Genomic DNA, 27,918 nt, shown 5'->3' with positions numbered 1-27,918 from the left:
CCAACGGCCTCGCATCACTAGCAGTCGAGATGACAGGCATCTTATCCGCATGGCTGTAACGGATCGTGCAGCCACGTCTCGATCCTTGAGTCAACAGATGGGGCGTTTGCAAGACAACAACCATCTGCACGAACAGTTCGACGACGTTTGCAGCAGCATGAACTATCAGCTCGGAGAGTATGGTTGCTGTTACCCTTGACACTGCATCACAGACAGGAGCGCCTGCGATGGTGTACTCAAGAACGAATTTAGGTGCACGAGAGGCAAAACGTCATTTTTTCGGATGAATCCAGGTTCTGTTTACAGCATCATGACGGTCGCATCCGTGTTTGGCGACATCGCGGTGAACGCACATTGGAAGCGTGTATTCTTCATCGCCATACTGGCCTATCACCCGGCGTGATGGTATGGGGTGCCATTGGTTACACGTCTCGGTCACCTCTTGTTCGTACTGACGGTACTTTGAAGAGTGGACGCTACATTTGAGATGTGTTACGACCCGTGGCTCTACCCTTCATTCGATCTCTGCGAAACCCTACATTTCAGTAGGATATTGCACGACCGCATGTTACAGCTCCTATACTGGCCTTTCGGGATACAGAAAATGTTCGACTGCTGCCCTGGCGAGCACATTCTCCAGATCTCTCACCAACTGGAAACGTTTGGTCAGTGGTGGTCGAGCAACTGGTTCGTCACAATACGCAAGTCACTACTCTTGACTAACTATGGTATCGTGTTGAAGCCGCATGGGCAGCTGTACCTGTACACGCCATCCAAGCTCTGTTTGACTCAATGCCCAGGCGTATCAAGGCCGTTATTACGGCCAGAGGTGGTTGTTCTGGGTACAGATTTCTCGGGATGTATGCACCCAAATTGCGTGAAAATGTAATCACATGTCAGTTCTAGTATAATATATTTGTCCAATGGATACCCGTTTATCATCTTCATTTCTTCTTGGTGTACCAATTTTACTGGCCAGTAGTGTAAGTACCATCGAGCACGTGGGGGATGCGATGGACAGACGTTCTGCAGCACGTCCGCATGCACCATCGATTATCTAAATGTCGTTAACGACGCTGCTGGAGAAATGGAACACCCTACCACAGGGACTATTTACCAACGTTGGCCAGCATCAGAGCACGCTGCAGAGAAGCCATCGCCGTCCGTCGTCATTACACATCCTATTAAGAACAATGTCCCGCTCTCGATGACTTCAGCTTAATTATAGTCTTCGAATAAATGAATCATTTCCATTCTTCTCATTGTGCATTCCCTTTTGTTGCCTTCTGTTGTATACTGTAGCAGTTCTTCCTGTGTATGGTCCAAGTTTCATCGAGCATTGTTATCCGACAGGGACACGTCGCGTGAAAATTAAAAGTTTAGTACATCAGATGCTGCAACTGAAAACAATTTTTTTATTTGAGGCCAGAGAAGCGTCCCTGAGCTTTAGTGTTAATCTGTGAGTGTCTATTATACATGTAATGATTGCTATACTCGTACATTTTTATGAATATTTCAGTCACTAGGAAATGGTCGGTTGACCGAAACTGGTATCTATGGGGAAGAACACACCGCAACAGCTTTCAGTGGTTCCATTATGTTGTTTTTTTTAAATAGACCGAAGCTGTGCGGCAGTGTTTACAGAGACCTTATTGTTTTGTACAATATTATCAGCTCTTGAATACTGTTACAGAAGTGCCTGGAAAATAAGCGAGCACAAAAGGAAGGAAGGCAGGCCTAACACTTGGGGCACTATTACGGCGCTTAGATAAGCGCCCAGCGCGTTCACCGGCTGCGTGCTATTAGGTCCGCGAGCGCAATTAACGCAGTCGATTGAAAACGCCGATAGCGGCGGGTCGCCGGGTCGACTCTGGGCCGTGTTTACCCGGCCTCTGTCCGCACGCCTGTTAACCGTGTCGTTACGCCGGCTATGGCGCCACCTTAATAGCTTTCCGCAAATGGTAGCGGTTGCTGCGACCACAGAGCGCGCCAGCTCTGAGGTAAAGTTGTGAGCCTTCCACACCGAGAGGTTAATTCTACGGGCCACGTGGAAAAATAACTACTGGATCGGAAAAAGACGTAGAATCCGAGCTGTGCAAAAAGAAAGAGGCCAATACATTACTGTTGCAGTTGAAACGTTTCTTCTGTTCGTCTTCGGAGATATCGTCGCGCTGAGCGAAGTCCCAGTGGAAGCCGCGCCCAGAATGCACACAGCGATGTGCGGCACGCGAGGCAAATTACACAACGTGTAGATCCGTAGATTTATTCGGGAACGTTTATTGATGCACCTAGATTAATTTTTCATCCATCTTTATCATGAAGCGTACCACAACCAAACATTAATTGAATGAATGCGGCATTTTTTCTACGTGGACTCTTATTTATTTAATGTTTCTGTCTTACCACAATGGGTTTCGGCTTGTGAAGCCATTATCTTGAAATATAGCTAATGTATAAATTGGCAACGTCTTCACAGTCTGTCTCTCCATTCGTACTGCTTTACGAAATGTAACTTTTCTTGATGTTTTGACTGTTCTTAATGGAATTCCGCACCCACACACGACAACGCACTCTCAGTTTCGGTTGTCTATTTGAAAAGCAGATTTGTTAACCATGGAAGATGACCATACGCCAACAGTAACCGCAAACGAACACTGTAGGATGTGAAATGGTTGTACGGAAAAAGAAACTGGAACGACAAATAGAGAATGAGTACACTTCTACATGGTGATCAGAAGCTGTCTGCAAAACTTGTAAGGGTGTTTCAGGGTGTGTTGTGCTGATAAATAACGGTTAAGAAAATAAATTCGGTACGCTGCGCCGTTCCCGAGCTAATTAACATTGAAGGTAGACAATCAGGTAGTTGTGCACGCAAATTCAAGCGGCCCGCCATGGACAGTCTCGCTAAACGTGGTTTTCGTTGAATTTGTGTGCGCAACGACTTGATACGCTAACTTCAATGCTAATTGACTCAGAAACGGCGAAATGTGTGGAATTCGTTTCTCAACAATTATTTCCCAGCACAACCTACCCTGCAACACCCTCCGAAGCTTGTCAGGCTTGTTTCTGAAAACCATGTATCTTTCATGAAAATGCTCCTCCCCCCCCCCCCCCCTCCACACACACACACACACACACACACACACATCAGGTCCGGTTGATATAACCAGGTAGCTTTCGTTAGGTGTAAACTGCTGTAAATCTGACTGAAGCGTGCGTCCACTGCGAGATCGGCAGACAATAGGTAGAACTCATAGACGCAGTAAGTTCGTGAAAGATCGGTTGTGACCTACGGCCGTAAAGCAGGTAAATATGTTCTCTATTGCAGACATCCCGCGCAGAGACTTTCTCGCTTTATAATCGCAGCAGAAGAAAGTAAGGAGGTAAAGACAAATGACATGCTACCAAAGGTCAATTGCAGTCAACAAAGAGAATAAATTTATTTGATCATGTACGGAACACAGTGCTGTCAGGTATTTCGCCAAGGGTGCGCGATTGTCTTATCTCGGACGTGTGAAATAGGTCTTGTAGATGTACAACAAGCGGGGTTCTCCACTTGTCGTATGGGCGTATTTGCAAGCGGCTTCTCGTGCTCGTGAAAGCAATTACTTTGTTGATTAATGCCCCCTAGCGTTAAAGAAACCAGCCGCAGACTTCTGTCGCTGATATATGTTCGGAGGACCGACGTCTAATCCTCCCAAAATCGTTGTCGCAGTTGTCTCATTTGTTACCGGGTGGGAGCAGCCTATACACACAGCTTCTCTCACACTGAGGTTCTGACAGGACATTTGCAAATAGATGTAATTCTCCGTACGCTGCATCCCACACATTTGGCGTGCCGTGCCGCACCGCCTCTCAATTACTATTTTTGCTGCGCGGCAGAACAACATTACGAGTGCAAATTCACATACGCCTGCAAACCTGTTATTAATTAAGCCGGTAGGCAAGCGCGCAGCTTCAGGTAGTTTCGTAATTTGCAATTACTTTCGGCACATTCCATTATAATGATGCTTCATAAACGAGTAGGGAAAAGCGCAGTGTCGATTTCCACGGGTGTGCACACACGCGCGACGAACATGCTCGCGAGCGGCGTATGAGCTGTTCGGAGAGAGCTTTGCCTGAGTATTCAGTGATCTACGTTGCTTGCAAGTGCTTACATACTTATGGGTATGCCACTGCCACAGTGCTGCCCCTCGAGCCTGGACGCCCCTCTGCACTCTGTGTCACAGAGAAAGGTCGCATTGTAGTTTCTACTCTAAATCGAAGCACGAACTACAAAATGAAAAATCAAGACAAAAAGAAATTAAAGACATTAAATGCTATGGGGTATTGATTTATACCAATGGAACAAGTTGAAAATTTATGCCAAACCGGAATTCGAACCCTAGTCTCCTGCTTACAAGTCAGGTGCACTGACCATTACGCCACCCAGACACAGTGATTACCATCTCTGCACGCACTACCCCAGCACGCCTCCCGTCAGACCCAAATTCTCAACTTATACCACACAACACTGACATAGTGCTCCTGTTTATTAGCCTCGTTCCCGTAAGAATTAGAGCTTGGTGTGCACCCGCACTGAAGGGATCATTAGCCATCATCGCCTTACTTAATTATAAATGTAGTGTCTGCTCTTTCTGACATGTCCGAAGGAACAGACACTATTTTGATCCTGAAGCCACTATGAATCAAGACACAAAGGACTATATGCATATAGGTTCAAAGGAATTAGACATTAGCTACAAGTGGGCAACGTCTCTCCATCGGTAGTGCGCGGATAAACTACGAATTTGGGTCTGATGGGGGTTTGCTAGGGTAGACCTTTCTGTTGTGGTGACCACTGTGACCGGTTGGCCTAGTGCTCAGCGCCTAGTAAGCAGGAGAACAGGGATCGAATTCAGGTCCGGCACAAATTTTCAAGTTGCCCCATTGATAGAAAGATAATGTCTGTAATTCCTATAACATAAAATAACAGATATCGAAATAAGTGACCAGCGGATAGGAAAGCACTTGAACTCTATCAATAAAGGAAAGGCTTCTGGACGTAACGGAATACCAGCTCGATTCTACATAGAGCATGCGAAAGAATTTGCCGCTCTTCCATTAACAGTGTACCGTAGGTCTATCTAGGAGCAAAGAATTCCAAATGATTGGAAAAAGGTACAGGTCATCACAGTTTCCAAAACCGTTCGTCGAACTAACACCCAAAACTATAGGCCTATATGTCTGACGTCAGTCTGCTGTAGCATTTTGGAACATGTTTCATACTGGCGTCTTATGACTTTTCTTAAGACTGAAAATCTTCACTGTAGAAATGTACATGGGTTCAGAACACAATGGTCGTGTGAAACCCAGCTCGCTCTGTCCGTCCGCAAGACCCACAAAACAGCAGGTGCGGTCACTATGGTCAATGCCGTTTTCCTTGACTTTCGGAAGACGTTCGGTACAATTCCGCACTGCCCCTACCGAACAAATTACCAGTACACGGAATATCAGTCCCACTGTGTGACTGGACTGAAGACTTCCTAGAAAACAGAACACAGCATGTCATTCTCAACAGAGAGAGGCCTTAAGATGTAAAAGTCACATGTAATGTATGGTGTGCGTACTATAAGACCTTCGGTACACACACCATCAGATTATTTGACTTGTCGCTCTAACGAAGTAGGCGAGTGTCAGCAACATGTCTCGTGGTCTTATCGTGGCGTGTTTATCTTCTGCCCTTAGGTCAGACGATAGAAATGCCACTTGCACGCTTAGAGTAGCAGATTGACGGTGACCAACTTTAAACAGAACTTGATTAATTTTCACACACATTTATTAAAATAATAACCAGCATAAAAATTACTTAACTTGGTTCTGGATGCTATTTACAATTGACAATCTGAAATTCCTTTGGTCTTGGTACGTTAATCTTATTCTCACATATCTCTGATACTTGATAAAGTGTCTATACATTTATCTTCAAGGCTATGTACAGGAAGATGATAATCTTATTAGGCACAGACTGAAACTTGACTATAGACTGGTACAGACAAATGCAGACTAATGCAGACTGGTGAAGACTAATGCAGACTGGTACAGACAAATGCAGACTAATGCAGACTGGTGAAGACTAATGCAGACTGGTACAGACAGGTGCAGATAAATGCAGACTAATGCTCTGATACTTGACAAAGTGTCTATACATTTATCTTCATGGCTATGTACAGGAAGACGATAATCTTATTAGGCGCAGACTGAAACTTGACTATAGACTGGTACAGACAAATGCAGACTAATGCAGACTGGTGAAGACTAATGCAGACTGGTACAGACAGGTGCAGATAAATGCAGACTAATGCAGACTGACTAATCGGAGGTCTGTACACTCATATAATACCTCGAGCGTTCGGGTATCACTGCGCGAGTGTGATCCGCGAGGAGAAAAGGTTCTACGTTAGCAGCAATCTCATTGGCTGCGTTACATAGTAATACGCGGATCGGCGGAAGCAGAATTTGGTCCGTCTCTAAGACAGCGCCATCTCGTAGTGCGGAGACGGACGAGCGCTGCGCCTGCGCTGTTGTGCTTAGCGGGGCGCACTCTAGTGGGAAAGTTGTGTACGCGCTGTCTACGCGGAACTATGTACATAACATAATGTGTGACAAGGGAGTGTTATGGGTCCATTATTTTTCATAGTTCGCTGCGTAACGGGTATGAGGGCTGATATTTTTATATGTGGTACCTTAATGTGTACACACATAAGTGAGTCTTTTTTCTGTGCGTCAGTCTTCCCACGGATATCTCACAAACTTTACGGTATGCTGTTGTCTGCACGGTCGTACTGCACCACTAAGTGGAGTAAGCCTGTCGGTATAGACTAACTGTTTTAAGTCCACGCACACACACTTCAACAACTGCCCAAGGGAAAATAAGCTTGCTCTTGCCACATGTACTTGGAGGTACTAACCAACGTAAAATCATACGACTTCTAAAGGCTATAATAGTTGTGGGCCAGGGGGGGGGGGGCGTCCATTTTGATGCAAATCTCACTGTCGCTGAAAAAAAGACTAATAATGGTGTCCTGGTAGGACGGATGCGTGGGTTCTAGGGCAGCACACATACAATAAAACTACTACAGAATAGTGAATAGCAAAATACATTACAAGAACAGCTCCAGACTAACAGTACTCAGTTAAATCTCTGCCGGCCGCGGTGGCCGTGCGGTTCTAGGGGCTCCAGTCCGGAGCCGCGCTGCTGCTACGGTCGCATGTTCGAATCCTGCCTCGGGCATGGGTGTGTGTGATGTCCTTAGGTTAGTTAGGTTTAAGTAGTTCTAAGTTCTAGGCGACTGATGACCACAGCAGTTGAGTCCCATAGTGCTCAGAGCCATTTTTTTAGTTAAATCTCTAGACAAGCGGTCTCCGTCCCTATACGATAATTCTGTTCCCTGTTCTTTTCTTCTGAAGAGTGACCACTGGCTATCTCTCGGTCGTTATTTCTATCTCACTCGATGACTTGAAGACACGATGAATATTCTGCAGGAACTCCCTAGCAAGACTCGGATCGACTTACAACTTGCAACTGACAGTTTCTGCTCCTGCACGGCTACTTTTAGCGCGCGTCTCTCTTCCTGGTAGTCCTGCCGCTCCAGGGGTGTGTTTCTCGCGGGCAACGTGATTGGTTTGCGCACAGCGATGTTCCTGCTGTGGACAAACCTCCATGGTATTTCTGGCAATAACTGTCTAAATGTCTTCTTGAGTGGTATCTCAGTACACCACAATAATTACTAATGACTTAATTATTGATGTAACTTTGTTCAGTACACCGTCCTTAATTACTAATAGAAATATCTGCACTTACACCAGTATATATAAATTACTTAGTTGATGGCGTCCAGAGTTCCATGATGCTTTTCACGGAGGATGCTGTTGTATGTAGAGAATTCGCAACGCTAGAAAATTGTAGCAAAATTCAGCAAGACCTGCACAAGATTGATACTTGGAGCAAGGATTGGCAATTGACCTTCAACATAAACAATGTTGTGTTATGCGAAAACATAGGCAGAAAGCCATGTACTGTACGATCACACGATTTGTGGACAAGCACTGGAAGGAGTTACTTGGATAACATTTAAAATAGAACGAACACATAAAACTAATGACGAATAAGGTAGATGCCAGAAGCCATTCATTGGAAGAATCCTCAAGAAATGTAGTGCATCGACAAAGGAAGCAGCTTACAAACACACGTTCGACCAGTACTTGAAAATTGCTCGTCAGTCTTAGATCCGTACCGGATAGGATTGATGGAGTAAATAGAAAAGATCCAAAGAAGAGCAGCATTCGTAACAGTTCATTTAGCAAGAGCGAAAGCATCATGGAGATACTCAGCCAATTCCAGTGGCAGACGCTGCAAGAGAGGCGTACTGCATCACAGGATGTTCACTATTAAAGTATTAAGCATGTGCGTTGCCAGAAATTTCAGCCAAATACGACATAATTCTTTCATCAAAGGTATTACAGTACAAATATTCTGATTCTTGCAAAGTAAGTGTTTTAGCAAAGACACATTAATTTTATACTGAAGAGCCAAAGAAACTGCTTCTGAACACCACGTTGTAAGTCATCCAAGATATGCTCAATAATGTTCATGTCTGGCGAGTTTGATGGCCAGCGAAAATGTTTAAACTCAGAAGAGTGTTCCTGGAGCCACAATTTAGCAATTCTGAACGGGTGAGGTGTCGCATTTCCTACTGGAATTGCCCAACTCCGTCGGAATGCACAATGGACATGGATGGATGTAGGCGATCGGACGGGATACTTACTGCCAGAGTCGTATCTAGACATATCACTCCAACTGCACAAGCCCCACACCATTACCGAACCTACACCAGCTCGAACGGTCCCCTGCTGGCAGGCAGGATGCATGGAGTCATGAGGTTGTCTCCATAGCCGTATATGTCCATCCCCTCGATACAATTTGAAACGAGACTCATCCGACCAGGCAAAATTTTCCAGTCATCAACAGTCCAGTGTCGGTGTTGACGGGCCCTGGCGAGGCGTAAAACTTTGTGTAATGCAGTCATCAAGAACACACGAGTGGGCCTTCGGCGGTGAAAGCCCATATCGATGATGTTTGTTCAAAGGTACGCACGCTGACCCTTGTTGATCGTTCAAATGGCTCTGAGCACTATGGGACTTAACTTCTGAGGTCATCAGTCCCCTAGAACTTAAAACTACTGAAACCTAACTAACCTTAGGACATCACACACATCCATGACCGTGGCAGGATTCGAACCTGCGACCGTAGCGGTCGCGCGGTTCCAGACCCAAGCGCCTAGAACCGCTCGGCCACTCCGGCCGGCACACTTGTTGATGGCCCAGCATTGAAATTTGCAGCACTTTGTGGAAGGGCTGCACTTCTGTCTCGTTGAACGATTTTCTTCAGTCGTCGTTGGTTCCGTTCTGCAGGATCTATCTCCAGCCGCAGCGATATCGGCGATGTGATGTTTTACCGGATTACTGATGTTCATAGTACATTCATGAAATGGTCGTGAGGGAAAATCCCCACTTCATCGCTACCTCGGAGATGCTCTGTCCCATTGCTCGTGCGACAACTATAATCCCACGTACAAACTCACTTGAATCTTGAAAAGCTGCCATTGTAGCAGCAGTAACCGATGTAACAATTGCGTCAGACACCTGCCATCTTATTTAAGTGTTGCCGACCGCAGCGGCGTTTTCTGCGTGTTTACGTATCTCTGTACTTGAATACACACGCCGATATCAGTTTTTCGATGGCGATTCAGTATATATATTGAAAGGCAGTGCCTCCCGACTTTCTTATTCTGTTCTCAGAATCGCTTGAGGTATTACATATCGTCCATATTACTCCGTCGACTCACCCACTTCGCTGACGCAAGTTGCAATCTTCTGCCAATAGAAGGCTCCGAATTGTAGCGTGTAATACGGCGGTGTGTAACGTAAGTTCGTCGGTGCATGCTACAATCGGCTTTCTAATTCAAAATACTCGTCTACAAATGTAGCATCCTCACCTTCAGCATGATAGTACCAGCCCACACATGAGCGCTGGGGCACGTATAAAAATCCGACGCCTTTGGTTCACTGTCATAGATCATCCTCCATACAATTACGACTTGGCCTTATCCGATTTTCATCTGTTTCCCAAACTTAAAGAATGCATTCGATGATTTCGTTTTGATGGCCATGAAGCGGTGCAAGCAGAGGTAAGGTAGTGACTCCGTCAACAAAGTCAAACGTTCTACAGTGACGTTATCAGCAAACTGGTGTCTCGTTGGGAGATACGTGTTCGTCACCACGGTGACTATGTTGAGAAACAAATATGTAGATATGGAGAATAAAGGCGCAGAATGTTAATTACGTTTGTTTCATTTAATAAGCTTTGAGGGTTTCTTCGTAGGCATTACTTTTCAGCGCGTCATCGTAAACAGGGTGAGTCACCTGACGTTACCGCTGGATATATTTCGTAAACCACATCAAATACTGACGAATCGATTCCACAGATCGAACGTGAGGAGAGGGGCTAGTGTAATTGGTTAATACAAACCATAAAAAAATGCACGGAAGTATGTTTTTTAACACAAACCTACGTTTTTTTAATGGAACCCCGTTAGTTTTGTTAGCACATCTGAACATATAAACAAATACGTAATCAGTGCCGTTTCTTGCATTGTAAAATGTTAATTACATCCGGAGATATTGTAACCTAAAGTTGACGCTTGAGTACCACTCCTCCGCTGTTCGATCGTGTGTATCGGAGAGCACCGAATTACGTAGGCATCCAAAGGGAACAGTGATGGACCTTAGGCACAGAAGAGATTGGAACAGCACATTACGTCCACATGCTAACACCTTTTTATTGGTCTTTTTCACTGACGCACATGTACATTACCATGAGGGGTGAGGTAAATGTACATACGTGGTTTCCGTTTTCAATTACGAAGTGGAATAGAGTGTGTCCCACTGGAAACGCGTCGACGTATGTGGTATCAGCATGATGGTGCACCTGCACATTCCGCAATTACCACTAGGCTGACCCTTGACAGGATGTTCGACGGGCGTTTCAAGACGCATAAATTGGCCAGCCCGTTCTCCTGATCTTACACCTCTGGACTTCTTTCTGTGGGGTACGTTAAAGGAGAATGTGTACCGTGATGTGCCTACAACCCCAGAGGATATGAAACAACGTATTGCGGCAGCCTGCGGCGACATTACACCAGATGTACTGCGGCGTGTGCGACATTCATTACGCCAGAGATTGCAATTGTGTGCAGCAAATGATGGCCACCACATTGAACATCTATTGGCCTGTCACGTCTGGACACACTCTATTCCACTCCGTAATTGGGAACGGAAACCACGTGTGTACGTGTACCTCACCCCTCATGGTAATGTACATGTGCGTCAGTGAAAAAGACCAATAAAATGGTGTTAGCATGTGGACTTAATGTGCTGTTCCAGTCTCTTCCGTACCTAAGGTCCATCACAGTTCCCTTTGGATGCTTACGTAATTCGGTGTTTTCCGATACACACGATCGAACAGCGGAGGAGTGGTACTCAAGCGTCAACTTTAGGTTACAATATCTCCGGATGTAATTAACATTTTACAATGCAACAAACGGCACTGATTAGGTATTTGTTTATATGTTCAGATGTGCTAACAAAACTAACGGGGTTCCATTTAAAAAAACGTAGGTTTGTGTTAAAAAACATACTTCCGTGCATTTTTTATGGTTTGTATTAACCAATTACACTAGCCCCTCTCCTCACGTTCGATCTGTGGAATCGATTCGTCAGTATTTGATGTGGTTTACTAAATATATCCAGCGGTAATGTTAGGTGACTCACCCTGTATATATATATATATATATATATATATATATATATATATATATATATATACTTTGATTATGTGTCACAAATGTCTCAGCAGTCAAGAATAAGAGTAATAATGTAAACGTAATTTTAACAATGAAAATGAAAATGGAAAAAATTAAACAAAAGAACTTGAATGCAAACACAGTTTGTGCTTCGTTCCCTATCGGTACATTTAAACATAATTTAAATACCGTGTAAGTTATAAATAGTCGTATAAATGTAAAAAAGAGTTTTTCAAGTTTTATCGGATCGTGTTGTATATTGAGGCGTAACGGAAATCGGATCTGGTATCCTTAGCGAAGAGGACGAGCCCACAAGCGCGATCAGGAATGGCCTGTCAGAAACGTATTCTTTCCCTAAAAAAGCAAATATAGCATTCAGTCCACGACTGAAAATAGTGACCCACACCGTTATTGTACAAACGTGTGTTATTCTGTTCATGAAGCGTTTGCACAGCTCTGACAGTCTCAAACCGTCAGCTTTCACTGCCTATCAAAAAAAGTGAAGCATTTGGAAGAGATGGAGGAAACTAAATGAAACTTCCCGGGTTAAGAGGATATGTGATGTTATTCCAGTGATTATACTGCAATGTCGAGTCTCTTTTACAAAGAAATTGTTGGAGACCACTTAGCTGTATGACGTTGCACCCGCTTCTGGCTTGGATGCTTATACTGTTTCGATTGAAAAAGATATCACAAAGCTGCTGGGCCCTCACCTGAGGCAAACTAGACCGCAAACTAGCGCACTATAACTCTCCTGAGGAGTTGACGTTTGAAATGGCGGAGTTGACGTTTGAAACAGTCCCACACTTGTTACATCTGGAATGGCTGTGGGGATCTATCTGGTCGCTAGAGTACCTCAACACTGTGCGGACAGTTCCTACAGGCACCTGCCATGTCCGGATCAACATTGTCCTCTTGAAAGATTGCACCATATTACTGTCGCGCGAGAAGAAATACGTGAGCATGCAGGGTGTCCATGACGTACCGTGGTGCCATCAGAGTTTGCTTAACCACTACCAGTCGATCTCCTCACACCAAGACGTCCGAAACGATAGAAGAACAAGACCTCTTCCTAGGTCCCTGTCATACTCGCTAACGATGGTCATCGGGAGTGGTGCGGAATCCGCAATTTCCTGATGTCCTGATGAACACAACGTGACACCAGTTATCCGTGCTTCCTGATCTCGGCACCATCAAGACGCAGTCGTTAGTATTGTGGTGTTAACGGCACTCCGCACGAGGAATGGTAATTTCATAGTGCAGCTGATGCTAGTCTCTGACCAGTGGTGTGGGATGACATCGAATTCTACGACACGCTAAGTTCACAATACGGCAATCCTCCCTTGTGGTCAGACATAGTCGACTGAACACTTGATCTCACGTTTCCATGCAGTCAGACATTGGACTACTGTCACATCTGAATGTCTCACATATCTAGACATTGCATGACACGACCAGATGGCAAACTGGGGACCCACAGTGAGGCTCTTCCCAAACTTCGTCAGGTGCCAATAGGGCTGTCCCACAGGAGTACGTGGCATCCTTTACAGTGATTGCTCAATATCTGTTCTCGCCCCTCTCATATTCTACAAGGCGAACAACACAAAACACGAACAACACTAATGCTCTCTGAGGGGTGGTCTACATATCACAGAGAATTGCAGCTCTAATCATTTACATACCTACAATTGGTCTGTATATGTCTTCTGGGTGCTTCACTTTTTTCGTGAGGCAGTGTATTTAGCTTAGACGCCTTTATTTAAAGCGAAATCAGCAAGCCTGTTGCAAATGATTATCGCGCTGCGCGTACGTCACCAGCGAGTGTGGCTGAGCGACTGTCTCCTCTGTATTGCAGCGACCGGCGGGGGCAACGGGACGCAAGACATCGACTTCAACGAGCGCTTCCGGTGGGGGGGCCCCGGCGAGATGGGCGACAGCTACCGCGAGGCGCTGGTGCGCGGCCTGCCCTTCCCCATCCTGACGGTGGCCGAGTACCTCAGCCTGGGCCAGGAGGGCTTCGCCTGGGGCGGCCGCTACCGCGCCGCCGGCTACTACGGGTCCGTCTTCCTCTGGTAGGTGACACTTCACTTCAAAGTCTTAGCTGCTCTATTTAGGCTGTCGTCGAGCTCCTACTCAGTACTCTGCTGGCTACTTTCTACGTCTACTACTACATCCATGCCCTCTGAATCATTGTGGAATGCATAGTAGAGGATTGTGCTAAATACTGCCAGCTATCGAGTAGCCAGATTAATGTGGGCCTCACATTGCAGGGTTAACTAAAAGACAGGTATACTCCAAAATACACTTGTTTTTACTGGAAACTATTTACTATACTTACAAAATATGATTGATTGTGTTTGGTTTCTGTTATGAATGTCATTTCAACTTTTTCTTAAATCATCCAGTTACTCAGTTTTACTTCCCAATGAGCTAGAGACTTGAAATTATAAACATAGCTCACAACTGGATGTGAGTCCAGTATTAACTCACTTTCTTTCAGTCTGTTCGATAGGGTGAGAGAGAAAAATTGTGTCAATGTCTGACATCCAGGTTGTCCTGCAGGATCAATGCGTAGTGGGAGTAGTATCGGATTATGTTATTTCTTGTATGTCTCTCTGTTCAGTACAAATTTTGCAATGAATTCTAAGCTAATTTCCTGATTAGCCAGATACTTCAAATCTTACATACAGCTCTGTACTGGATGACAATGCAATATTAACTAGCTTTCTTGTCTGGTGTATGGCAGAGTGTGCTCTGAGCACCACTGCCATTTCCCCTTTTGCCTGTTTCAGCCACGAACAGGTCGCAGGGAGAATAGTTGCTGATGAACCACTGTGTGAACTTGAATCTCTCTCATCTTTACCTTCACGGTCTTTTCGCTAGAAATAAACTGGAGCAAGGAATATATTAATGATGAGTCAGGTGAAGAGAAATTGAAATGTTCGTGAAAGTTATTACCACGTGTCCGTGTTGTAATCTCATCAAAATCTTTGGAATCGATCGAAAAATATCACACACACTCACATAAGTCCACAAAGCAGAAGATAATTATTTAACTAAAACTGAATTCTTAATGTATTACTTTTTAAATTGGATTAAAAGGTATAATATAATTTCTCCTAGCCCCACACATATTCCTAACCCCATACAAACAGCCCTGAAAATTTGTGAGTTTAAATTTGTAACGGCTATGAAAATGGTTGTAAGATTTAAAACAAAAAACGTGGGGCAGATGCAATACAAAATTTACGCATAAACACTTCACCTACTTACTATTATAGTATTTAATAACTGATGCATGAATAGTTCACATTCTTACTATCATCCATTCCATGTACCCCAAACTTCTCGTTTTAAATCTTGCAAGAATTTTAAAAGGTATTAATAATTCACAGTTACAAAATTTCGGTACTATCTGTATGGTATTAGGAAGATGTATGGGGCTAAGAGAAATTACTTTACACATTTTAGACTGATTTAAAATCTTGGCGTTGTAAAAATTCACTTTTATATAAATAAATTTATTGTAGCTCTTGTCCTTTTTCTCACCATAGTCGTTAATATTAACATTCATATTATTATTTCTTCTTTGAGACTTGAAATCAAAACAATTAGTGCCACCAGTTAGCTGCTAGCTGACAGGTAGCAAGTCTGGTGTGAGGCTGCCACTTTTCTGGTTTCAGACTAATGTTCAGATTTTGTTGGAGTTGTCTGCCGTAGCCTTTGATTGTCTCCTATGACAGCTGGAAAGCCTCAGGTCACCCAGAAACCGTAACAGGCTACTAGTCCTAATACTGAGTAGGAAGACGATGAAGAAGAAGAAGACAAAACAAGTTATACGACACATTTGGAAGCTCACTGCATTATTTATGCGATACTCACAGGAAACTGACAACTTATTTACAAAGTTACGTATCAGATACACTGTATTTCGTGTCATTTACTTTCAGTTCTCTTCCGCAAAATAGAAATCCAGTTTTCTATGTTACTGCTTTTCATTTAGTTTTTTCCTGACGACGATTTTCTGGAGAGTTAAAACATCAGTATAGTCAAACGAATTTTGCCCAGCATACAGCATCAAGAGTACGTCCAGAATGCCAAATTTTTGAAATAGCCTGTCACCTTGGACAAGGTAGTGGCCGACGGCCTTCAGTTAACGATCGAGAGCAGCGGCGTATGAGAGGAGTTGTCAGTGCTAACAGACAAACAACACTGCATAAAAAGAAACGCAGGAATCAATATGGGACGTGATGTTTGGTTTGTGATGATGTTTGGTTAGTGGGGCGCTCAACTGTGAGGCCATCAGCGCCCCTACAGAGTCCTTATCTTTACACAGTCCAATCTTGCCACGAATGATGATGAAGTGATGAGAACAACACAAACACCCAGTCCCCAGGCAGAGAAAATCTCCAACCCAGCTGGGAATGGAAGCCAGGACCCGTGATCCAGAGGCAGCAACGCTAGCCACGAGCAGCGGACTCAGTAGGATACGTAAGCCAAATTTATGCGTCGGGACAGTGCGGCGAAATTTGGCGTTAATGGATTATGGTAGCAGACGACCTACGCCTTTTGCTAACAGCAGGATATCGCCTGCAGTGTCTCTTCTGGTCTCGCGACCAGGTCTGTTAGTCCCTACACTACTGGAAACCCGTGGGTTGGCCATATGAGCCCCGATTTTAGCTGGTAAGAGCTGATTGTATGGTTCGAGTGTCGTGCAGATCTCACGAAGTCATGGACCCAAGATGTCAAGCTGGTGGTAGCTCCATACTGGTGTGGGCTGTGTTTAAATGGAATGGGTCCTCTGGTCCAGTTGGACCCATTAACTGGCAATGGTTGTGGTCGGCTACTTGGAGACAATTTGAAGTCATTCATGGAATTAATTCATGTTTCCAAACAAAGATGGAATTTTTATGGACGACAATACGCTATGTCACTGGGGCACTATTGTCCGCTGTTGGTTTGAAGAACATTTTGGACAAATGGAGAAAGTGAACTGACCACTCAGATCGCCTGAAATAAGTCCCATCGAACATCTATTGGACGTAATCGAGAGGTCAATTCGTGCTCAAAATCGTGCATCGGCAGCACTTTCGCAATTACGGACGACTACAGAGGCAGCAAGGCTCAATATTTGTGCAAAGGACTTCCAACGACTGGTTGAACCCAAGCCATGTCGAGTTGCTGCACTACACCAGGCAAAAGGAGGTATCCCATGTAATTCGATCAACTATCTACATCTACATCTACATGGTTACTCTGCAGTTCACACTTAAGTGCCTGGCAGAGGGTTCATCGAACCATTTTCATACTACTTCTCTGCCATTCCACTCTCGAATGGCGCGTGGGAAAAGGAACACCTAAATCTTTCCGTCCGAGGTCTGGTTTCTCTTATTTTATTATGATAATCATTTCTCTCTACGTAGGTGGGCGTCAACAAAATATTTTTGCATTCGGAAGAGGAAGTTGGAGACTGAAATTTCGTAAATAGATCTCGCCGCAAAGAAAACTGCCTTTGTTTCAGTGACTGCCACCTCAACTCGCGTATCATATCAGTGACACTCTCACCCCTATTACGCGATAACACGAAACGGGCTGCACTTATTTGCACTTTTTCGATGTCCTCTGTCAATCCTACCTGGTAAGGATCCCACACCGTGCAGCAGTATTCCAGCAGATGACAGACAAGTGTAATGTAGGCTGCCCCTTTAGTGAGTTTGTCGCATCTTCTAAGTGCTCTGCCATCAAAGCGGAGTCTTTGTTTCGCCTTCCCCACAATATTATCTATGTGATCTTTCCAATTTTAGCTGCTCGTAATTGTAATTCCTGGGTATTTAGTCGAACTGACAGCCCTTAGATTTGTGCGATTTATCGTATACCCAAAATTTATCGGACTACATAAAGTACTTCATGATCTACAGTTAAATACCAACGATGACAAGGAAGGAAGTCGGTCGAAAGCTTGAGACTACATGCAAATCTGAGATGGCAAGAAATCTGAAACAGGTATCCAACTTATATGACATTTTTATAAATTATGAACATATGGTGTACGGCATTTTAAAATTTTGAAGTCTACCAAGCGATGACCTGTTGTCGAAACTAGTTCGAGAACGACAAAAATTTTAGCAGCTTTGTGATGCTTATATAAAAAAACGTTATTAATAAAAGTTTTGGTTCACAACTTAGGGTTTTAGGGACGTGAACGTACAGTACACGCGCGCACACACACACACACACACACACACACACACACACAGAGAGAGAGAGAGAGAGAAAGACAGAGAGAGAGAGAGAGGGAGGGACATGTGGTCACCGACCCGGCCAGCTCTCCGCCACTAATGTGCAGTCGGTTTGGCGCTCATCAGGAGGTCGGGAAGGCGAAGGATGATGAAGAAGGGGGCGGGCGGCGCACCCTAGCGTGAACGGCCGCCTAATCGGCGCCGCTGGACACGGAAGATTCCAGCGCGGCGCCAGCAATTAGGCGTGCCGGAGCGCGTGCGGCTGGCTGGCGCCTAGTGGCGCGCTGCGGGCTGCGTGCCGCCCCTGCGCCGGCGACCTTGTGAGGAACGCCGCAGCCAGGAATAGCGCCAGCCGGACCGGCGCTATTTTTAGCGGCGCGCCTCACCGCTGCTGCGTGGCGCCACGTGGTGCGCACGCGGACGCCGAACTCCGCCGCTGTCGGCCCGTCCGGGTCGGCATCTGCGGGGGCAGCGTCAGCTTCTCGAGGGCCGGGCACTCCTGGCATCCTGTATACGGAGTCACGACGACTCTGTCCTTACGGGGCGTCAGGTGACGCGCACCTTCCGTCACTGTAGTAGTGGCCGCGAGATACCAACGCAGCGCTAACTGGAAGAATGGAAACGCTACGGTTTTATAAACACACAGTCCACAGAGGTGACAAAGTCATATGATACCTCCTTATGATATGTCAGACATCCCTTTTGAACGTTCAAGTGCAGTAACTCGACATGGCATGAACTTAACAAGTTACTGGAAGTCCCATGCAGAAATACCGAGCCATGCTGCCTCTATGTTGTTGTTGTTGTTGTCTTCAGTCCTGGGACTGGTTTGATGCAGTTCTCCATGCTACTCTATCCTGTGCAAGCTTCTTCACCTCCAAGTACTTACTCCAACCTACATCCTTCTGAATCTGCTTAGTGTACTCATCTCTTGGTCTCCCTCCACGATTTTTACCCTCCACGCTACCCACCAATGCTAAACTTGTGATCCTACCAACCGGTCCCTTCTTCTAGTCAAGTTGTGCCACAAACTCCTCCCCAATTCTATTCAATACCTCCTCATTAGTTATGTGATCTACCCATCTAATCTTCAGCATTCTTCTGTAGAACCACATTTCGAAAGCTTCTATTCTCTTCTTGTCCAAACTATTTATCGTCCAAGTTTCGCTTCCATACACTCCATACAAATACTTTCAGAAACGACTACCTGACACTTAAATCTATACTCGATGTTAACAAATTTCTCTTCTTCAGAAACGCTCTCCTTGCTATAGCCAGTCTACATTTTATATCCTCTCTACTTCGACCATCATCAGTTATTTTGCTCCCCAAATAGCAAAACTCCTATAGTACATTAAGTGTCTCATTTCCTAATCTAGTTCCCTCAGTATCACCCGACTTAATTCGACTACATTCCATTATCCTCGTTTTGCTTTTGTTGATGTCCATCTTATATCCTCCTTTCAAGACACTGTCCATTCCGTTCAACAGCTCTTCCAAGTCCTTTGCTGTCTCTGACAGAATTACAATGTCATCGGCGAACCTCAACGTTTTTATTTCTTCTCCATGGACTTTAATACCAACTCCGAATTTTTCTTTTGTTTCCTTTACTGCTTGCTCAATATAGAGATTGAATAACATCGGGGACAGGCTACAACCCTGCCTCACTCCCTTCTCAACTGCTGCTTCCCTTTCATGCCCCTCGACTCTTATAACTGCCATCTGGTTTCTGTACAGATTGTAAATAGCCTGTCGCTCCCTGTATTTTACCCCTGCCACCTTTAGAATTTGAAAGAGAGTATTCCAGTCAACATTGTCAAAAGCTTTCTCTAAGTCTACAAATGCTAGAAATGTAGGTTTGCCTTTGCTTAATCTATTTTCTAAGATAAGTCGTAGGGTCAGTATTGCCTCACGTGTTCCAACATTTCTGCGGAATCCAAACTGATATTCGCCGAGGTCGTCTTCTACCAGTGTTTCCATTCGTCTATAAGGAATTCGCGTTAGTATTTTGCAGCTGTGACTTATTAAACTGATAGCTGCCTCTATAGTCATTCATAATCTCGAAAGTGTTGCCCGGTGCACGATTTTGTGCACGAAATGATCTCTCGATTATGTCCCACAAATCTTCGATAGGATTCATATCGGACGATCTGGGTAGCGAAATCATTCGCTCGAATCATCCAGAATGTTCTTCAAATCAATTGCGAACAAAAGAGGCCCGGTGAAATGGCGCACTGTTATTCATAAAAATTCCATCGTTGTTTAGGAACATCAAGTCCATGAATGGTTTCAAATAGTCTCCAAGTAGCTGAACATACTATTTGCAGCCAGTGATAGGTTCAGGTGGACCAGAGGACCCAGTCCATTGCATGTAAACACGGCCCACACCGTTATGGATACACCAACAGCTTGCACAGTGCCTTCCTGACAAATTAAGTCCATGGTTACGTGGCGTCTGCACCACACTCGAACGTACCATCAGCTCTTACCAACCGAAATCGGGACTCGTCTTACCAGACCGAGGTTTGCCAGTCCAATCGATGTGATCACGATCCCAGGAGAGGCGTCGCAGGCTATATCGTGCTTTTAGCAAAAGCACTCGCGTCGTTCGTCTGCTGCCGTAGCCAATTGGCCCAAAATTTGGAGCACTGTGCTAACGGATACGTTCGTCTTACGTCCAATAGTGATTTCTGCGGTTATTTCACGCACTGTCCTTGTCTGTTTGCACTGACAGCTCTACGCAAACAACGCAGCTCTCGTTGTTAAGTGAAGGCCGTCGGCGATTGCATTGCCCATTGTGAGAGGTGATTCCTGAATTTGGTATTCTCGACACATCCTTGAAACTATGGATCTCGGAATACTGAATTCCCTAACGATTTTCGGAATGGAATGTCCCATGCTTCTAGCTCCAGCTACCATTCCGCGTTCGACGTCTGTTAATTCACGTCCTGCGGCCATAATCACATCGGCAACCTTTTCGCATGAATCACTCGAGTACAAATGACAGATTCGCCAAGGCACTGCCGTTTTATACCTTGTAACTCTTCACGCTTTTCCGGCGGTCTAATGACATCCTGGGTTGTCGGGTGTTCTGCCGGATATCAGAGTCGTACTTGCACGATATTTCGGTAACGTAGCTCGTAACCTTCATCAGGTGCGACCTGATGTCTCAGCTCGCGCCTGATGAAGCTTACGAGCTACATTAACGAAATACCGTGCAAGTACGACGCTAGTATCCGGTAGAACACCCAAGATGTCGTTTTATACCTTGTCTGTGCCACACAATCGCCGTTTATATATGTGCATATCTCTATATCATGACTTTAGTCACCTCAGTGTATTTACAGACGGTCAATAAAGCCATACGATCATTTCGTACAGAAGGATAGAAAAATTGGAAGAAGCCAACTTCGGGAAAGATCCGTAAAAATATAGGAACATGCAAAGAAATACTGACACTACGATTTTGCTTACAATAAGTTGTTACGCCTAAATTCGGAATGAGGGCTGACAGTAAAATACAACACTTGGCACTAAAACACGTTTTCTACGAACACCAACGTACAGCCATAACAGACCTGAGGGTGCAGCTTTTACCCAACACCAAATATTCCATAACATAGAAATAATACAAATAACAGCTGTTTCAAGAGCTCTCAGAAAAGTTAGTACTATAGAAGCTAAGTAAATATGCTCACTGTTCTGTTTTGGCTGTAAATGAAACCACTGGTGTTTCGACTGCTAGAACAGGCATCCTTCCGCAAAGTGATTGTTTTCAGCGTATCATTGCTTCCGTTTGTGTGCTACCGTTTTACTATCCTTATCAAATTTCAAATGCGAAAGGCTATTTCGTATTCCGCGTATTAATTTGACAACAAATTCAGGAGCAAGGGACATAAAGCGCTTAGTTCTGGCAGTGTCTAAGAATAGTTTTTGATAGTCATTATCGATGAATCCAGTGAAATACGTCACTCTGAGACTGTGTAGCTTACGTATTTCCTGGTGGCACCTACGAAAATCTAGGAGGTCCGTTGCTCGCCAGCACGGAAATAGTTTAAAACCGTTCTCGCGGATCATGTTGTCGGATCGTTTTCTGTCATTATGCCAGTTTCTGCTTCCATCTTAGCGGTGCTTGGCTGCCCGGTTAGTCAAGAGCTTTCAATATGACGTATCTAAGCTTTTGTGATTTGATTTTCCCGGACATCAACGTCTTCGTCGATGCTAGTCAGTTGTTTCCTGACGGTTGCCTAGCAATGTGAATGCCTCTTTGGCGTTACTTGCCGTCAACACATAACGCGGAAAGAAGAAAGTGGCGCCATACGACATACATTGCCCAAAATTACTCTCGTATCTGCCACGCTATGTGCGAACTAAAACGGCCTACGCCCATCACCTTTTAAAATTTATATGGGATCAGATGTACTACCTGTTCTGGAGATTAATGCGAATGATGTTGATTGTGAAACGCAGAATGTTCCACAGAGTATATGCCATTCTAATCGTCACATCATTTCTTGCACATTTCTTCGATTTTGTTAAGGTAATTATTCATTTTTTACATATCTGTAATTGCAAATAAAACCCAAACGCTTAACAACAGTTATCTCACAACAGTGGTAATGTTATTCTTTGTGTCTCAACTCGTATGTTTCAGTAACAGTCTGCAATATTCTGTAATATTTGATTTCCTGTTCGTTTTCACGATAATTGTAGAGTTTTATTCAACTCGGATTTCTGAGGCTTGAGCGTGTATCTTTCTAAAAGTTCTTGTTCAAGACTGCAAAAATATTATTTTATTTACATTAGAGGTATGCAACTCTTGCTGGAACGATATCACGGAGAATGGCTTAGCTGTAGGCTGTTTGTGACTGAACTGTCGGCAGTAACGGACATTGTGTGAGACGTCGTATGTCTCATGAATGAATGACTGAATTAGTGGTCAAGAGAGAAAGAAACTTTGAACCAAATTTACATCCAGGATCCAGTTTTAAGATATTGTGATCATCTGTTTCTCTCAAACTCACTTTAGCAATATATTTAATTCAGTAAGTTTGGCGGTTTGCGTTACACGCTTTGGACCGGAATGAAATGTTATTCTGTTTCGTATGTCCCCACCACGCCACAGTTGCCACTGGCTGAGGCCGTATTTACTACGCTCCCTCCTCTTTTTACGTTGGATTAACACCTCAAGGCTGATCAACTGGTTGTGGTTACCTCCTTTGTACATCAGCTGCTGAGTATAGAGCGTTGAAAATTTCCTATTCGTTACTTTATATAACTTTTGGTTTTCCACAAGGATTTCGTTGGAGAGTATAGGGTATTTCTCTTTCTTCTGATGTGCGGTAATTTACAGTCTGTTTTACAGTTTGGATTATACGCGAGAACGTCTCCCATTAAACTGTCAGTCACGCCTTGACTGAACTGTTGTGATTGCCTGATGTAATACACGTTAATTTATTGTAGTTTGTGTCATCTGTTTGTGAATCGCACAATGTTTTCTCACATCTGTATCATATTTACTGCGTGTGTGTTTGTAAGTAAAGAAGACCAATGCTCACGGAAGATAGCTTGTAATCGATGCGAACTGCTCGACACTCTATTTTTTTATACCTATCGTTTCAAATAACGACATTCCTGAAGGACAATAGCAGTAAAGTATTAGGTAATATTATAATCTCAAGCAGCACCTGCTCTTATATTGTAAGGCGCGGCAAGCTAGCTAGCAAGACAGGAATGCGGTGCTGAACCTGTACTGACTATGTACTACTGAGTGACACCCTTGTTTGGTGCACCGGCCCAACCGAAAGAGGTTTTAGGCTGTTTTTCACGCACGTTTAGGCAAATTCTGGGTTGGTACTCCATTTATGCATCAGGAAATACTATACACAAACAGAACAACGTCTGCACAATTCACATAAAGGTGGCGCACGCAATTTCAGTCCCTTAGGTAGATAACGAATGTAGCGGCGTGGCTGAGTTACCGCTCACCTTAATAATCTAGAGGGAATTAATATTTTATTACACAGAGGAACATGAGACAGTGAGCTGTTGACTCAGTATTTGAGCTTTGGAAAACACTTAAATTTCAACATCAAATTGGGATAATAGAAAATTTTATTGTTCAGTAAATCCTCTTATATGATTTAGAATTTCTAATGTCTACATGTTAAGCGACTACCGCCGCTGTGCGAGAGCTATGTGTATTCTGTAAAATTTCTTATATGTTCATCCTCGCATGACATAGATTACAAACCTGAGAGTGTTTCGTAAAAGAGAGTAAGTAACAGAAATTGCAACCTAAGGTATATTGTAAATTTATTCATTTTTTATTGATCGTTCAGTTCCATTAAATTATAAAAGATTTTATTTCTTATTAAAGATGTCACCCATACAATAACTTTTCTGGTTTTCTACATTTTACAATTCATTGTCTCCGTAATGAAAGATGATGATTTAATATTTGTGCTACTTTAAATATAATTTTATGTTGGAAGGAGTCAGTGTTGGTTTTTCAATACTTTTCTCATGTATGATTCATTCTGGTACATTTGCACACGCCGTTTGTACTGAATTGTGGGGATGTGTATATTTCAGTGCTGCTGATCACAATTCAAATGGACTGATGGAATATGATAACTGAAACTTTTCATACAGACCAGTTTTTCTATGGAAACTGATTATCAATATAGAACAATCCGATCAAAGTACACTTGGCCAAATGTAGGCCTTAAAAGAAACTGTTTATTGCATTTGACGTGGAGTGAGGGCATGCTGGGGTCGTGTCGTTGGGAGAGGGAGAGAGAGAGAGAGAGAGAGAGAGAGAGAGAGAGAGAGAGAGAGAGAGAGGGAGGGAGGGAGAGGGAGGGAGAGGGAGAGAGAGAGGCACAGGGGGAGGGTAAGGGGACATATTGAGAAGGAAAGCCGGCCGGGGAGGGAGAGCGGTTCTAGGCGCTACAGTCTGGAACCGCGCGACCGCTACGGTCGCAGGTTCGAATTCTGCCCCGGCCATGGATGTGTGTGCTGACCTTAGGTTAGTTAGGTTTAAGTAGTTCTAAGTTCTAGGGGACTAATGACCTCAGATGTTAAGTCCCATAGTGCTCAGAACCATTTCAACCATTTTTTTGAGAAGGTAAAGAAGGGGAACTATGTGCCAGCACATAGCCTAGCGTGAAAGGAGCTGGACAACGAAAGTCTCCATTCCACGGAACAACAACAATAGTAAGATGACTTCACGTCTTGGGAATGTGACGGGGTATGGAATTTAATTCAGGGCACTGGTACTCGCGCCAGCTATAACGAGCAGTACTGCGCTACATTCTGTGGTCTTCCCCTCGCCATTTATATATTGCTCTCTGTTAAGGTCAGTAAGCGATTGTCGATAAAGAATCAATAGATTGTTGATGACAAAGAATCAGATTGACTTCCTCTAAGTCGCAGTGTCAACGCCCGAACGTGATTTAACGACCGCAGTAACGCAACTTGTTGTTGTTTAGGCCAATACCACAAGGAAACCGTTTCGAAACACCGCTTACGTTCACTGCCAGACGACTCTGCCGAAGGATCAGATGAGTTCAGTGGGCTTTCAAAGTAGTCTCGCAGAGCGCCATCGAATGGTGGAGGCCTCGCTCGCTTTTAGCGCGAGTGCCCTCTGCCTGCCTCGCAAGCGGTTCTCCTTGAGCAGGGGCGACCGAGTGAGCTGGGCGGGATGACTGGCACGTACAGCTCATGGCCCGTGCTCTTCCATGCGGCCTTCGCTCGCTATTTCCTGCTGACTGCGCAAGCTGCACACACACACACACACACAAACAAACACGCAAGGTCACATTCCATTTCGTCTCTCCGGCAGGTCACAGGCGAAAGACCGTACTATACTTTACAGGAAGAAAGCTAAAACACTTCACAGCCTTTCACACTAGCAGTTCCAGGTCATACTACTAAACCACAATAGCTGAAATAATTCTCGTATGGGCAAGGTGAATAAGAAAACGAATATAAGACTCGGATACCGAGGGCTCCTTACAAACTTAATTATGTATATACATAGTTCATCCATAACAATAATCGAGAATTTCGACTATTTTTGCCTGTTATCGATATTCATACTTGCAAGATATGAAAATTTGGGACATAAACGGCCGTATCTTTTGACTGCATTGGCATATGAGCTTAAATTTGTTACATAAGCAAGAGACCACTGACCTTCGTATGTGACATAAATTTCAAGTTGATTCATCTACCTGTTACTGATAAAAAGGGGCATTAACAGACAGACTGAACGACAGACATATAACAAATGACAAAACATATTTTTTCGTGTGATACAATTACAAATTAACAATTTTTAGATTTTCTTCTTTACTTGTTCTGTGAAACCAAGCTTCTTTCCAAATTTCATGAGCGTAGGTCAACGGGAGGTTCCCCATACGTTTTGATGAGTTTGTATCAAGATATGTGACATGAATTGGCATATATTTTGATTGCATTCACTTGGAACCTTAAATTTAATTAAATTAATATGTGACATAAATTTCAGCTTGGTATGTCTACCTGTTCCTGAGGGATAGAGGTCTTGATAGTCCGACAGACAGACAGAAACACGGACAGACAACAAAGCGATCCTATAATGGTTCCATTTTTACCGACTGAGGTACAGAACAATTAAAAAAAAATAAAAAAAAGATGAAATCAGGTTGAAATTAACCTTTACATACTGAATTTTGCCGATCGAGTCGGCGTATTTTGTTAAACGTAATATACCGTGGATTCCTAAAGCAAGAAACTTTCCCCATTAGCTGGAAGCAAGCAGAAGACAGCTCTGAGCACTATAAGACTCAACTTCTGAGGTCATCAGTCCCCTAGAACTTAGAACTACTTAAACCTAACTAACCTAAGGACATCACACACATCCATGCCCGAGGCAGGATTCGAACCTGCGACAGTAGCGATCGCGCGGTTCCAGACTGATGCGCCTAGAAAAGCAAGCAGAAGTTACCCTCGACTACAAAAAGGGTAGACGAATTTATCGACAAAACTGTCGCCCAGTATCATTCAATCCGTCTGTTGTAGAACCTTAGGATGTATTTCGACCTCGTACACAGTGAGATTTCCTGCAGACAAACAGGATGCATCCCGTCAACTTCGCTTAAGCAAAACTAAACTTGCAATTTCTTCACATGACAACCCGGAAGCCATAGATCAAATCAGGTGGATTCAATATCTCTTGAGTTCCAAAAAGCAATTGTCTCAGTACCACACGAACGTTTGTTAACTGAAGTGCGGTGATATGGTATATCAGAAAAAAATTCTGACTGGGATAAGGATTTATTAGTAGGGAGGAAATAACATGCCATCTTGGTTGGAGAGTCATCGACAGATGTAGAAGTAACTTAAGGAGTATCCCAGAGAAGTGCGTCGGGAATCTTGTTGTTCATGCACAGTATTAATTATTTGTGTATCATATTAATAATATCCTCAGATTCTTTTCTCAAACGCTTTTCACAAAATGAAAGAATAAGGTATATGTGAAAGGTAAAGAAACGTTGTGGCGAGATTTTATGGTTATTTAATATTTTGAAACGTCAGTTTCGTCTCTTACTTGGAGCTTCCGTGGCATAGTAGCCAATCTCACTCTCCGTCCTGGTCAAAATACAGGCGCTCTTGGGGTCCGGGAAGAATAATTAGACGATGTGTTGTTCCGAAAATTAAGGAAGAAACTTTTCTTGACAGATTCAGATAAGTTTTTTGCTCTTATACGCTTACAAAATAGTCCCAGTAAG

General features: G+C 44.0%; 1 protein-coding gene across 1 annotated transcript in view; it reads left to right on the top strand.

Moving 5' to 3' along the window:
* LOC126474164 (dual oxidase maturation factor 2-like) overlaps positions 1 to 27,918 on the top strand; it is a 723,454-nt gene that overhangs the window by 462,892 nt on the left and 232,644 nt on the right. Inside the window, exon 5 of the mRNA XM_050101622.1 lies at positions 13,759 to 13,975. Within this exon, the coding sequence (XP_049957579.1) occupies positions 13,759 to 13,975 (217 nt within the window). The remainder of the gene's footprint in view (positions 1 to 13,758; positions 13,976 to 27,918) is intronic.

Source organism: Schistocerca serialis, chromosome 4 (assembly GCF_023864345.2).
Source record: "Schistocerca serialis cubense isolate TAMUIC-IGC-003099 chromosome 4, iqSchSeri2.2, whole genome shotgun sequence".
In the NCBI taxonomy this organism is placed as follows: domain Eukaryota; kingdom Metazoa; phylum Arthropoda; class Insecta; order Orthoptera; family Acrididae; genus Schistocerca; species Schistocerca serialis.
Note: the sequence above shows the minus strand (reverse complement) of the source record. Positions and strands in the feature narration are given on the sequence as shown.